The sequence below is a fragment of the Schistocerca americana genome, chromosome 1 (assembly GCF_021461395.2).
Source record: "Schistocerca americana isolate TAMUIC-IGC-003095 chromosome 1, iqSchAmer2.1, whole genome shotgun sequence".
In the NCBI taxonomy this organism is placed as follows: domain Eukaryota; kingdom Metazoa; phylum Arthropoda; class Insecta; order Orthoptera; family Acrididae; genus Schistocerca; species Schistocerca americana.
Window position 1 is genome coordinate 978,815,159 of NC_060119.1, and position 14,709 is coordinate 978,829,867.

The following is a 14,709-nucleotide window of genomic DNA, read 5'->3' on the forward strand; positions in this document are numbered from 1 at the left end:
AATCTCATGCTTAAATGTTTATGCATACTCTGCAGTGAATAGGTGCTGATAATTGCCACAGAGACACTTCAACGATGCATATTTCATTTGTCTTATGACCTTTGTTATAAGTATCCTTATAACTAAATTGTTTATTCAAGATGCGGCCCGTTTCTTCATTTGGTACCTGCTATTCTCGATGTAATTCTCTTCTTCTGTGTTGTGATGATGCACTGGTCACTGGAAGAAAAAAAACTTAAAACTAACTTAAAACTAATTGCATTGCGCAGCTCGGTGGCCAAATGTTTAAATTCACAGACATTCACTTATTCTGTTACTCTTTATGATCATTTACTCTGCAAAGAAAATTATCTTACATTTCTTACGGTATTTTTTTCATTCGTCCTTAGCTTACATGTCTTGTACAGTTTTTCAGTTCCTTTTGGTTCTAAATATGTTGTATATAGCTTAGTATTTAATTAAATTTCTGTGTATGTATATCAATAGGTTCCCTAGTTCTTAGGTAGTAGATGTATTTGCCTAGTATTTCCGTTTACTTTTTATTTAAGTTAGGTACATATTGCATTCCTATTTTGATTGCGCCTTCTGCCAGTCTGTTGCGCATGTGAACAGGTCAATGACTCCTCTCTTGCTACTAATGTCAGCACATATTGTTGAGCGCGCGACAGCTGAGCCATAAGCTAATTTCATTTATACTTTCTCTTCGCAGGAAGTAGTGTGTTATTCTCCTTGCTGTTAATTTTTATGCCTATGTGTACAAATCAAAAGGATTACTTATGCCTATACACATTAGTTTATATTAAAATACACGCCAGAAGAAAAATTACGCTTAGAATTATGTACACTATGTACGATTATCTTGTGATAAAAAAAATTTACTGCACTTCATCATTCTATAAAGGCTTTTATATCTTTGTGAGAGTGAAGACCCTTGTCTCTCCCTGTTTTCTCAAAGGCTAATCTGTACATCCCAGGGTATGGTATTCTGGAAATTATGTGTGGCCCTGAATAGAGTAATTGCCACTTCTTATTTAGTTTGCCAATTTTTGTCATTTTAGGGTGTGTCTGGAAGGGAACTCGTTGCCCTTCAAAAATTGTGTAACACGTTTCAGTTTCTTGTTATAAATTTTCTTTCTATACACAGCCCTTTTCCTAGTGGCTTGTCTGATTTGTCTTGTAGTGTCATTTCTGTAGTGGGTACCTTAAGGCTGGCCGACTCCCAGTCATTTTTCTGTTTTGTCTGGAACATCAATTCCTTAGGTGTGAAACCTGTTAAAGAATGTGGAAGGTTATTGACCACTTGCATGAAAGGATTTAAGTAGTCTACCCATTGGGTGTGTTTGTGAGATGTGTGTATCCTAACAAACCAGTTAAACTCCTTAAAGACTCATCTACTGGGTTTGCTTCTGGGTGAAAAAGACTTACTAATATGTGCTTTATGCCCTGTGAGGTCATAAATTGTTTCCACTTTTGCCCAACGATATATGAAGCATTATCAGTTAGTAATACCTTTGGTTTACCTACTCTTCTCAAATAGTCTCCCTCAATTCCTTTTCTGATATTTGTGGCTGTTGCATTTTTAATGGCATACATTTTGACATGTTTCGGGAAAATATTGTATAGTGCTAGTACGTATCTTACTCCTCCTTTACTTCTTGGATGTGGACCAGCAATGTCCAGGGATACAATATCTAGAAGGTTTTTTGTCAGCATTCGGTGCAGTTCAGTATATTTTGACACATTGGACTGTTTTGATTTTTGACATATTGCACACTTTCTTAATACCTTTAGGACTCACCTTCTCAAATTTGAAAAATAACAAAGTGTTGCAATTTTTTCAGTATATTTGCCTACTCCATAATGTCCCTATACTTCATGACACTGTACCACACTAGCAGCTCGTAGTGAATTTGCATGCTTATGGAATATCATCTCAGTTATGTGACTGGATTTGTGATTTCCTGTCAGAGACGTCACAGTTCGTGGTAATTGATGGAAAGTCACTGAGTAAAACAGAAGTGATATCTGGTGCTCCCCAAGGTAGTGTTATAGGCCCTTTGCTGTTCCTTATCCATATAAACCATTTGGGAGACAATCTGAGCAGCCGTCTTAGGCAGTTTGCAGCTGACGCTGTCATTTATTGACTAATAAAGTCATCAGAAGATCAAAACAAATTGCAAAATGATTTAGAAAAGATATCTGAATGGTGCGAGAATTGGCAGTTGACCCTAAATAACGAAAAGTGTGAGGTCATCCACATGAGTGCTAAAAGAAATTTTTTAAACTTCGGTTGCATGATAAATCAGTCTAATCCAGAAGCCATAAATTCAACTAAATACCTAGTTATTTCAAATACGGACCACTTAAATTGGAATGAACACACAGAAAATGTTGTGGGGAAGGCTAACAAAAGACTGCGTTTTATTGACAGGACACTTACAAAATGTAACAGATCTACTAAGGAGATTGCCTAATTACACTTGTCCGTCCTCTTTTAGAATACTGCTGCATGGTATGGGATCCTTCCAGATAGGACTGACGGAGTACCTCGAAAAAGTTCAAAGAAGGGCAGCATGTTTTGTATTATTGCAAAATATGGGAGAGAGTGTCACAGAAATGATACAGGGTATCATTAAAAGAAAGGCGTTTTTCGTTGCGATGGAATCTTCTCACGAAATTCCAATCACCAACTTTCTCCTCCGACCTACATAGGGAGAAATGATCACCACGATAAAATAAGGGAAATCAGAACTCGTACGGAAAGATATAGGTGTTCATTCTTTCCGCGCGCTATACAAGATTGGAATAATAGAGAATTGTGAAGGTGGTTCAATGAACCCTCTGCCAGGCACTTAAATGTGATTTGCAGAGTATCGATGTAGATGTAGATGTGTGTGTCTTATAATTTGGTTGATATAATCTTCAGGAACACACACACACACACACACACACACACACACAGACACACACACACACACACACACACACACACACACACACACACCATTGATCAGATTTTTCATGTTTCCTATGAACAAAAACGCCTTTGTACTCCTGATACCATTTACTTACATTTCCACCTTCATCTTGCTGAAGGTGTTGTATGACTTTACTCCATCTGCGATCTTGCTGTTGTATAATTTTCATTTGCTTGCAAAACTTGTGGTAACCAGACTGTTGTGTTGTACCTTGCATTAATAACGTTCTGAGTTCTGCACCTTGCTCTGTTAACACACCAAATTCCTCTGAACCTTGTGGTAGCCTAGACAAGGCATCTGCAGTAACATTCAGACTTCCTTTAATATAAATTATTTCGAAATTGAATTCCTGTAAATATAGACATCACCTGCCTAATCTATGGTGCAATAGTTTACATGTTAAAAGAAATGGTCATAGTAAACTTTGGTATTCTTGCCCCACAAAAAATTATTCAAAGTTTTTAAATGCCCATATTACTGCTAAACTTTCCAATTCTGACACAGAGTAATACCTTTCCGCTTCTGATAATGTGTGACTAGCAAAACTTATGACCTTGGGTACTTCCTCACCTTCTTCCTCTCGCATCTGGAATAAGCATGCCCTCAGCCCTTGAGATGAGACATCTGTGCATAGACAATAATCCTTAGACATATCAGGGTGGCTAAGAATTTTTGCATTGACTAATGCTTGCTTAATGTTATTAAAGTCCTCTTGACACTTAGCATCCCATAACCAAAGCCTATTTTTTCATAACAAGTTGAGCAATGCATCACTGTTCATTATTGTTGTGGTACGAATTTACGAAAAACAAATCTAGTCCTTAAAAGGCTTTTAGTTGTTTTTTATTCCTTGGAACTGGCCAATTGTGAGTGGCATCAAGTTTTTTCGGATCAGGTAATATACCTTGTTCTGGCATAACGTGTCCTAAAAATTTGACTTGATCCTTACCAAAACTAGACTTTTTTAAATTGGCTGTTACTCCGTAATTTGCAAATCACTGAAGCAACTGTTCAATGAGCCTAATATGTTCTAGCCAAGTGGGTGTGGCTATTAGCAGGTCACCTACATAGACAGTGACTTTGCTAAGCAATTCTGGTCCTAAAATCTTGTCCAGTGCAGATATAAACACTCCTGCGCTAATGTTCAATCCAGAAGGTAGAACACGGAATTCATAACTTCTGCCCCCACAAACAAATGCAGTATATTTTTGACTTTGTTCGTGGAGCTTTATTTGCCAGTAGGACATCTTGAGATCAAGTATAGTGAAATATTTTGTATTGTAAAACTTTAGATGCTGTTTGTCCAAGTTGTCTGGCCTTATGCATACTGGTACTATAATCTTATTGATACCTCTAGCATCGAGAACCAATCTTACAGAATCATCTGGTTTGCTTACTGGTAATATTGGTCTACAATAGGGTGAATATGAAGGTTGTATAATTCCCCATTTAATCATATGATTGATCTCTTCCCTTACTGCCTCTCATTTTGCCCATAGAAAAGGGCTATATTACAAACAAAGTGTCTCATGTGGATAGACTTCAAATTCATATTCGTAGTCTTTGATTACTCCTGGCTTCTTGCTGAAAACATTGGCATATTTAAATAACAAGTTAAAAAGTTCTTGTTGTTGGATATAATTTAGTGCCTGTGATTCACTTAGTTTCTGCTCTACCATTTCGTAACTAACCTCAGTGTTCACTTCTTGTTCGGTATCAAATTTGTTTGTGAAACACACAGCTGGAAAGGAATATTGTACTATTACATTTGACTCTTGGTTTGTTTTTGTTACTTTCATCTGGTTTTTTGACTAAAGCAATAGGAAAGAGCTGATCCTTCACATGAAAATGGCATTTACCATTACCTATGTCAATCTGTGGTTTGTACATTCTAAATGTGTCCATGCCAATAAGACAATTAACTATAAGTTTGTCAATTATAAGAAAGTAGCATTTCACCATAAAATGTCCAGTTTGTACTGGAATAAGTGCCTGATGTTTAACCAATTTTGTCTTACCTCCTGCAGTAGTTTGCACCTTACAATTATGTACAGAAAGTGTAGGGAAGTTGCCTCTCTTCTTCAATTCACAAAAAAAAAAATGCAAAAAGGGTATTTGCGGGCTGCGAAAGCTGTCTTCAGGTTGTTGGTGTAATGGTTCAGAGATTCCGGACTGGAGCAGATTTGTTTGCCACAAAGACCTAGGCTCTAGGGAAGGGACCCTTTGATATAGAACCTGTATCTAAAATTAACTGTGTGTTAATGTTAAATATTTTCACCTTAATGATTGCTTGTACTTATTCGTCATTCTACTATATCTAACTCATATATATCTAACTCTACTATATCTAACTCATGCTGATACAGATCATCCTTGATGTCATCTCATTTGTCAAATCTTATGGAATGTGTAGTTCTGCCTTGCCCCCACTCCCTGAGAGGTCAATAGCCTGGGGCTTAACTACGACCAGTTGGTGTTTTCCGACGGCATAGTGTGACTTATTTCATTACCTGGAGAAATTTCAGTGAGTTGCACTGTGTGTATACTTCGCCAATTAGTGTCGTCAGCTGCTGTGCAGTTATTTTGCTGCCCGAAGGTCGGCTGCGGTACAGTGTAAGGCATGGCATTGTTGCTGCGCATCGGCCACTGCTGCGGCTGACAGTTTCTACTCATATTCGGCATTGGGCCTTATGATGGTGAACTGTAATTCACTTGTGCGTTGAAGTTACCTCTGTTGTTTTGGAAATTTCTTTTAAATCGTTTGTTTTTTCCGTTCCTGTTACAGTACTCATTTCCACTGGGTATATAACTTGGCTTTTGTGTGTACCAACCTTGCTGTGAGTTTAAATCACATTTTACTGACTTATTTACACAGTTATGTTGTTGTTGTTGTTGTTGTTGCTGTTGTTCCTGACCTTTGTTGCTCTTTGCGTACAGGTCTTTCCTCATAGATTAAGTTGATAGAATCGAGCACTGACAGAAAATATTCAGTGTCGTGCTCGGGTATTGCAACTAATTTTTCCCTAGTGTGCGATGGTAAACAACTTTTCAAAATTTTTAACACGTCTACCTGTGATATTGGGTTCGTCCAGTAGCATGTCTTGTTCAGGTATTTTTCAAAGTAACCATGTAGACTACCATATTTGCCATTGAATGGTGTAGGGTTGAAAGCCTCACGTCTGAGTCTTTCTTGTACTCCCTCAGATCAGTATTGGTCAAGGAAAGCTCATTCAAATTGGATATAAGTGCTGCAATGCTCAGCCACTTCAGTTGCTCATAAGAGCACATCACCTTGTGTATATCCCATGACAAATCTCATTTTCTGTGCTTCGGTCCAGTTGCATGGAAATACATGATGAAAAGCTCTAATAAATACTACAGAATTCTTTTTTTTTGCCTTCAGTAATAAATGTAGGAAATTGTCGATGTCGCAGCAAACCTTTGTCTGCAAAAATAGTTGATAGACTCACAGCATTTTCGACCATTATTTACGTTGTTATTGTAGTTACCTGTAATTCCGGCTGGTAATTGTTCAGGTATTGGAGTTGTGGTTATGTTTACATTTTGAAATCTGCAACTGTCACTGGTACCTGCTGTGAGACTAGTGACAGTTTGTGAATAGATACCAACAGGTTGCGGTTTGTTCACTGTAGCATGTGTTATTTACATACATATTTCGAGATCCATTAATATTTTCTTCTAAACGATTGCAGATCCTATTTTCCATGGCTTTTAGGTTAATGTTTACCTTGTTCATGATTTCATTTTCTTTTTCCTGAATATTATTTTCTATTATATCTGTGTGTAACACAATCGCGTACTAACTTCTCTGCAATGGTGTTACCCTTATGTAGCGTACTTGCTTCAGCTTGACTAATGATATCACTCAGATTATCGTTAATCTTCTCTCTCTCCTTATTAGCACTTGCTGTGTCACCTTCTAATGTTGCTACTCTTAAAGTAAGCTCTTCACCTTCATAGACTTTATTTAGCTTGTTAATGACAGTGGTTACCTTTTATACTGTCGAAACCAACTGGTTTTGTGTGGCTTTAATGTTTGTGTTTATGTCTGTGATTTTCTTTCTTTGTTGCTCTTCTAGATCGTGATGATCATTAACTCCTTAATGTTACTCTTAACTTCAGAAAGTATTTCATGCTTTACCTTGTTTTCATATCATTCAATTTTTTGTCAATTTCAGTGCGAAAATTTTTGGCTAAGTCATCAAGTTTCTGTGAGACTGTGTCTTGCAAATTCTTGAGTATTTGTTTTTGTTCTTGCTTTATTGCATTTAGGTCTTGTGTAACAGTATTTTGTTGCTGTTTTACCATGTTCATATCTTGTGTCAAATTAATGAAATTGGTGTTCATATTGTGTTTTATATCATCAAAGTTTGCATTTATGTTAGATAGTAGCTGCCATAGCAGTGCTCCAGTTGTACTACTGTGGTTGCTGTCTGCTATACTTCTCAAATTAATGTTTGTGTTGGGACCAAGTGGTGTTTGTAACGTGTTGTCAAGATTCATATTTAGATCACTCTCCGGCATTTCATTCATGAGCCGTATGTCGCTCTGGGAGATGCATGACATTGCCTCATTTCAAGCTTTCGCAACCCACGGATGCTTCATCAGGAAAGAGGGAAGGAGAGGGAAAGACGAAAGGATGTGGGTTTTAAGGGAGAGGGTAAGGAGTCATTCCAATCCCGGAAGCAGAAAGACTTACCTTAGAGGAAAAAAAGGACAGGTATACAATCGTACACACACACACACACACACACACACACACACACACACACACACACACACACACATCCGCACATATACAGACACAAGTAGACATTTGTAAAGGCAAAGAGTTTGGGCAGAGATGTCAGTCGAGGCGGAAGTACAGAGGCAAAGATGTTGTTGAATTACAGGTGAGGTACGAGTGGCGGCAACTTGAAATTAGCGGAGGTTGAGGCCTGGCGGATAACGAGAAGAGAGGATATACTGAAGGGCAAGTTCCCATCTCCGGAGTTCTGATAGGTTGGTGTTAGTTGGAAGTATCCAGATAACCCGGACGGTGTAACACTGTGCCAAGATGTGCTTGCCGTGCACCAAGGCATGTTTAGCCACAGGGTGATACTCATTACCAGCAAACACTGTCTGCCTGTGTCCATTCATACGAATGGACAGTTTGTGCTGGGCATTCCCACATAGAAAGCTTCACAGTGCAGGCAGGTCAGTTGGTAAATCACGTGGGTGCTTTCACACGTGGCTGTGCCTTTGATTGTGTACACCTTCTGGGTTACAGGACTGGAGTAGTTGGTGGTGGGAGGGTGCATGGGACAGGTTGTACACCGGGGGCGGTTACAAGGGTAGGAGCCAGAGGGTAGGGAAGGTGGTTTGGGGATTTCATAGGGATGAACCAAGAGGTTACGAAGGTTAGGTGGACGGTGGAAAGACACTCGTGGTGGAGTGGGGAGGATTTCATGAAGGATGGATCTCATTTCAGGGCAGAATTTGAGGAAGTCGTATCCCTGCTGGAGAGCCACATTCAGCGTCTGATCCAGTCCCGGAAAGTATCCTGTCACAAGTGGAGCACTTTTGGGGTTCTTCTGTGGGAGGTTCTGGGTTTGAGAGGATGAGGAAGTCGCTCTGGTTATTTGCTTCCTTACCAGGTCGGGAGGGTATTTGCGGGCTGCGAAAGCTGTTTTCAGGTTGTTGGTGTAATGGTTTAGGGATTCCGGACTGGAGCAGATTTGTTTGCCACAAAGACCTAGGCTCTAGGGAAGGGACCGTTTGATATGGAATGGGTGGCAACTGTCATAATGGAGGTACTGTTGCTTGTTGGTGGGTTTGATGTGGACGGATATGTGAAGCTGGCCATTGGACAGATGGAGGTCAACATCAAGGAAAGTGGCATGGGATTTGGAGTAGGACCAGGTGAATCTGATGGAACCAAAGGAGTTGAGGTTGGAGAGGAAATTCTGGAGTTCTTCTTCACTGTGAGTCCAGATCATGAAGATGTCATCAATAAATCTGTACCAAACTTTGGGTTGGCAGGCCTGGGTAACCAGGAAGGCTTCCTCTAAGCGACCCATAAATATATTGGTGTACGAGGGGGCCATCCTGGTACCCATGGCTGTTCCCTTTAATTGTTGGTGTGTCTGGCCTTCGAAAGTGAAGAAGTTGTGAGTCAGGATGAAGCTGGCTAAGGTAATGAGGAAAGAGGTTTTAGGTAGGGTGGCAGGTGATTGGTGTGAAAGGAAGTGCTCCATCGCAGCGAGGTCCTGGACGTGCGGAATATTTGTGTATAAGGAAGTGGCATCAATGGTTACAAGGATTGATGGTATGAGGAACACTGTTAATATCCAGACGTATAGAGATGAAATAATAATTAATAATAATAATAATCTGTATCTTACACAGTTTCTTGCCACTGACAGGCTGTGCTTGGAAAACAAAGCCTCTCCAATTCTTTGGTCTTGCCACTCTCTCTCTGTCACTACTGTGACCCAGTCTTCTCTCTTTTGAATGCTTTCTTCCACTCATTTTACATAGTTATTTGTTCCTTGGCCTTCCCTTAGTCTCTTGCCCTCCACCTTTATCCCATGGATTTTCCAAGGCATCCTTGTCTCATACATTGTCTTTTTCCATCAATATCTTCCTAACACTGCTATTTTTCATAATTTCAGTTTTTGTTGCACCTATTCAGATTTTCAAAAACTATCCTTCATGACTCAGATTTCTGCGGTACCCAACAGAATAGGTGTATAATATGTTCGGTATATAACCTTTTAACTTCGCTGGTTGACTTCTTTGCTTCATATCATTGCCTTCACACTTCCCATAAAGCTATCAGCTTGCTTTGTACTTTTGCTTATCTCTCTGTCATTTCTTCCGCTTGTTGCATTACGCTCTCCAGTTACTTGAAGCTTTCCCATCTCATGTTTACTGTAGGTCTCTCCTGTTTTCTTGTTGTGACCATCAGATCACACTTTGTTGGTACAGTTCTTTTGTTGTCAGTAAAGTCTGCATTCTTGAAGTGCTGCTTACTTGAACTTGTGTGTGACTCTGTTGAATGAATTTCCCAAAGGTGGAGGTATCTATTGCATATATTGAGTCCTTTCATGAATATCCCAAAGAGCATGTAAGAGATGCATTATGGAAATGAACTGCAGCTTCTCAACTGCCAGCCAGGAGTCAGCTTTGGTTTAACTGCCAATACTATTCTGACTTGAATATTCAGTCAGATCTTGAAAAGATTTCCCAATGGTGCAGAGATTGGCAACTTGCTCTAAATGTTCCGAAATGTAAAATTTTGCACTTCACAAAATGAAAAAATGTAGTGTACTATGAGTAAAATTAAACAATGGAAAATCCAGGATGGAATTTAACAATATTAGGAGAAGGACAGTTGCTACTCACTGTATAGAGGAGATGCTGAGATGCAGATAGGCACAACAAAAAGACTCTCTCATGTGTGTGAGAGTTGCATGTGTGTGTGGATGTGTGCGTATGTCTGTCTATCGCTGTCTAAGGCCTTAATGGCTGAAAGCTGAGTCTTTTTGTTGTGCCTGTCTGCGACTCAGCACATCCACTATGTGGTGAGTAGCAACTTTCCTTCTCGTAGTATCCTATGGCTATAATACCAATGAGTCATAATACTTGGAATGCCAACTCATACAAATATCTGGGTGCAACACTTTGTAGGGTTTTGAAATGCAGTGATCGCATAGGTTCACACATGTGTAAAGCAGGTGGTAGATTTCAGTTTATGGACCGAGCGATGTAGCGCAGTGGTTAGCACATTGGACTCGCATTCGGGAGGACAGTGGTTCAAACCTGTGTCCAGCCATCCTGAGTTAGGTTTTCCATTATTTACCTAAATTGCTTCAGGAAGATGCTGGGATGGTTCCTGTGAAAGGGCATGACCGACTTCCTTCCCCATCCTTCCCTAATCCATGGGACCGATGACATTGCTGTTTGGTCCCCTCCCTCAAACCAACCAACAACAACAAAAACAATCGGTTTATGGGTAGAATACTGCGGAAGTGCAATCAATCTACAAAGAAGATTGCTTATGAATCACTCGCACGACTGATTCTTGAATATTATTGAAGTGTGTGGGACCCATACCAGATGGGACTAACTGGGGATATTGAACAGATATGGAGAAGAGAAGCAAGAATGGTCATATGTTTGTTTAATCCATGTGAGAGTGTCACAGAGAGACTGAAGGAACTGAACTGGAAGACTCTTGTAGGTAGATGTAAACTACCCCAAAAAAGTCTATTAACAAAATTTCAAGAATTAGCTTTAAGTGATTAGTGTAGGAATATACTAGGGGTATGTACCACTCACATTGGGTTCATAAGGATAAGATTAGAATAATTACTGTATATACAAAGGCATTCAATCAATCATTCTTCGTGCGATCCACATGTGAATGGATCAGGAAGAAACCCTAATAACTGGTATAGTGGGGCTTACCCTCTGCCATGCACCTCACTGTGGTTTGTAGATCGTAGATGTAGATGAAGATGTCTCTTAACACTTATTCTACTTGAATTACATAGTGCAAATAAAAGAAACAGTAAGGAAAAGATCTTAAAAACAGGGAGAATACTCTGCCTTTCTCATTCACAGCATGGACATGAAGTACCCTCCACAACTGTTCATTGTCTTATGAAATATGAATAATAATACTTTAATGATACTCCTGCTGTCTCATTACTTAAAACAGGAAATTAAATGATTTAGAAACTCCTGACGTAAATGTCACAGACTGACCTCCTCTATGTGTTTATTAGCCATCTGTTCGTTTTGTATTGTTGTTATTCCATCCTGGGCTTTCCGGTGTATGATGTTTTATAAATCATACTCTCTAACAGACATTATGTCAGTGATAACTAATCCACATTCATATTACACTTATGTCTCAAAAAACTTGATCACAGACCATTGAATTTCAGCATTATTATAGCAGGAGCTTCATGTTTCATTTTTTGACTAAAGTTCAGTCTTGATCACACCATTTATGTTTCAATCACATAGGTAACCGGTTTCGGTTATTTTTAAATAACCATCATCAGACCCATGGCTCCCTTAGGATGGTAGGCGGAGCTCTCCTCAGCTGCTACGAAGTCAGTTGACTTTGTAGCAGCTGAGGAGAGCTCCGCCTACCATCCTAAGGGAGCCATGGGTCTGATGATGGTTATGTAAAAATAACCGAAACCGGTTACCTATGTGATTGAAACATAAATGGTGTGATCAAGACTGAACTTTAGTCAAAATATAATAATCTATTGAGCACTGTATTCCAAAAATGTTTACCAAAATTCATGTTTCAGGTGGCTGACACTACTTTTGTCTCAAGAATTTCCTTTGCCAGATGTCCTTAGGATTTGGGACTCTCTATTTGCTGATGAGCATCGCTTTGATTTTCTTATCTACATTTGTTGCTCAATGATTATGTAAGTAATTTATATCAAAGTTATGTGAATAGTACAACTATCCTTTATTTATTTTTACAATGCTTTTTTTTGTAACTTTCCAGATTACTTCGTGAGGAACTATTGACTGGTGATTTTCCTTCAAATGTGAAATTACTCCAGGTATCCTAGCACTGTAGCTCTGTACATCTATTCACATGAGTTAATTTGTTGCATTAAAGTCTGTATTAGAATGTGTTTTTTAGATTTGACATGATTCTTTTATCATTTTATATAATTTAAAAATGATTACCACCAGTTTTGTCATTAAATATAGTTCATTTTTTTGGCAGTGAGTGACATGGTGCCATTGGGAAAGATATTGAACTTCCAACTGAAGACAAGTGTGATTAATCCAGTAGCCTGTTTTAAGTTATTCCATTTTCTGTTTTCTATAGTTTTTCCTCGCACAGTCTAGCTGCATGAGGCTGGTTATTGTTCCATTGAAAAAGACTGCTGAAGCAGTCTACATATGCATCTACACTCTGCAGACTATTGTGAAATGCATGTTTCCCATTGTACTACATATTAGAGTTTCTTCTCAGTTCATTCACGCATGGAAGGTAGAAAGAACAACTGCTTCAGTGGGTCTCAGCAAGCAGTAATTAATCTAATATTGTCTTCCTTAGACTGTAGCATTTTATTAGATACTTTGCTTAACATCAGTTCTTGAAACTTTAATAAGCAGGCATCCGTGGGATAGTTGGCATTTATCTTCAGGAAACTGCATGTTAATAGGATGCATAAAAAAGGATGAGACACATGGTCCTCTACAGACACCTGTTGAGGTGACATGCACAAAACAGAGATAGATAGGAGGGAGGGAGCTTTTGTGTGTGTGTGTGTGTGTGTGTGTGTGTGTGTGTGTGTGTGTGTGTGAGAGAGAGAGAGAGAGAGAGAGAGAGAGAGAGAGAGAGAGAGAGGGAGGGAGGGATAGGGGGGGGGGGGGGGAGGTGGAGGTGGAGATATGCACAAGGTTTACATGAAAGATGTGTGGAAAAATACAGGTGAAGAAAAATGCCAGAAAGGGAGTCCTCTGAAGGTTTAGGCTGAACCAGTAAGAAAAGTAAATACATGGATCAGCAGCAAAGACATAAGTGACTTTGACAAAGGGTAGATAATACATTGTAAGCTTCCACTGCCATTGTTTACCTCACTTAAAACTTCTTGGTTGAGAGGTCATGGTCAGTATATAAAACTGTTCCCTAACAAGAACAATCTACATAAAGACCTAAAATCACTTACCTTGGTCCAAAATGGGGGTCCAGTATTCAGGAACACACCTTTTCAATTAATTGGCAGCAACCATTAAAAATTTGGTTTCAGGTAAAGAACAGTTTAAACAGAGTTTGAAAGACATTTTGATGGGCAACTCCTAATCTGTAGATGAATATCTTAACAGAGACTCTTAGACCACCTTAAGTAAAAATGTCTGTTAAATTTTAGTTTTGACAGCACTTGGTCACAACAGCCAAGGTTAGGTATTTTGTGTATGATAAATTTATTAAAAGTGCATAACAGTGTTTCATTCTGACAGTGTATTAATTCTGTAAATATTAGCAATTCCAGTTCACTAATGTATTCACCTGTTTTGACTACTCCAGGCAATTTATCACAATACTAAGTATTATATTCACATGTTTCTGATGTTATACTTTCTGTCATGGTCCACAAACAAGAATCATCTCATTTTTAGGTCTAGGGAACAAGAACTGAATCGAATCTAATCTATGGCTGTTTTATCATTTTTCCCAGGCAGCAATTCCTTTTACATATGGCTAAGTGGATGTTAATACTTCTTTTTGTGATTTGCTGTATACTTGCCCACAACTATATGGAATTTTTCACACACCATGTGTCATTGGTGAATACCACACATCTTTTGCCATTCTCAAGCATTCTTTTATTTGCTTGGTAGGTCTAAATGTTGTTTCAACTTCATACGTCACCTGTTTCAACTTCATACATCACCAACACATTCTCAGTATTATCTGTAACCTTGTTAACAAAAGGGAGGAAAATTTTCCCGGTTGGGGTCTCTTCTACCTCATTGTATTGTATTGTACTGTACTGTATAGTACGGTAACCGGGGGCCTAGAAACGGCGGAGAGGCTCCATCCCCACAGCAGCCGCAGTGGTCCACAACCCCATGATGACTACCGCAGTCCACTTCACCCCTCTGCCACCCCACACCAGACCAGTCTTTCAGGGTTATTGTGCGGTTATGTTGGAATGCTGAACTTTTCAGCAAGCATTTC

At 39.1% G+C, this 14,709-nt stretch overlaps 1 protein-coding gene across 2 annotated transcripts in view; it reads left to right on the top strand.

Moving 5' to 3' along the window:
* The window catches only part of LOC124615833 (TBC1 domain family member 13), a 225,652-nt gene that overhangs the window by 141,806 nt on the left and 69,137 nt on the right, over positions 1-14,709 (top strand). For both annotated transcript variants that reach the window (XR_006979813.1, XM_047143987.1), the window contains exons 8-9: positions 12,311-12,433; positions 12,517-12,574. Coding sequence is in view for 1 of the 2 variants with exons in the window: in XM_047143987.1 (XP_046999943.1) it covers positions 12,311-12,433; positions 12,517-12,574 (181 nt within the window). In the remaining variant the exon portion in view is untranslated. The remainder of the gene's footprint in view (positions 1-12,310; positions 12,434-12,516; positions 12,575-14,709) is intronic.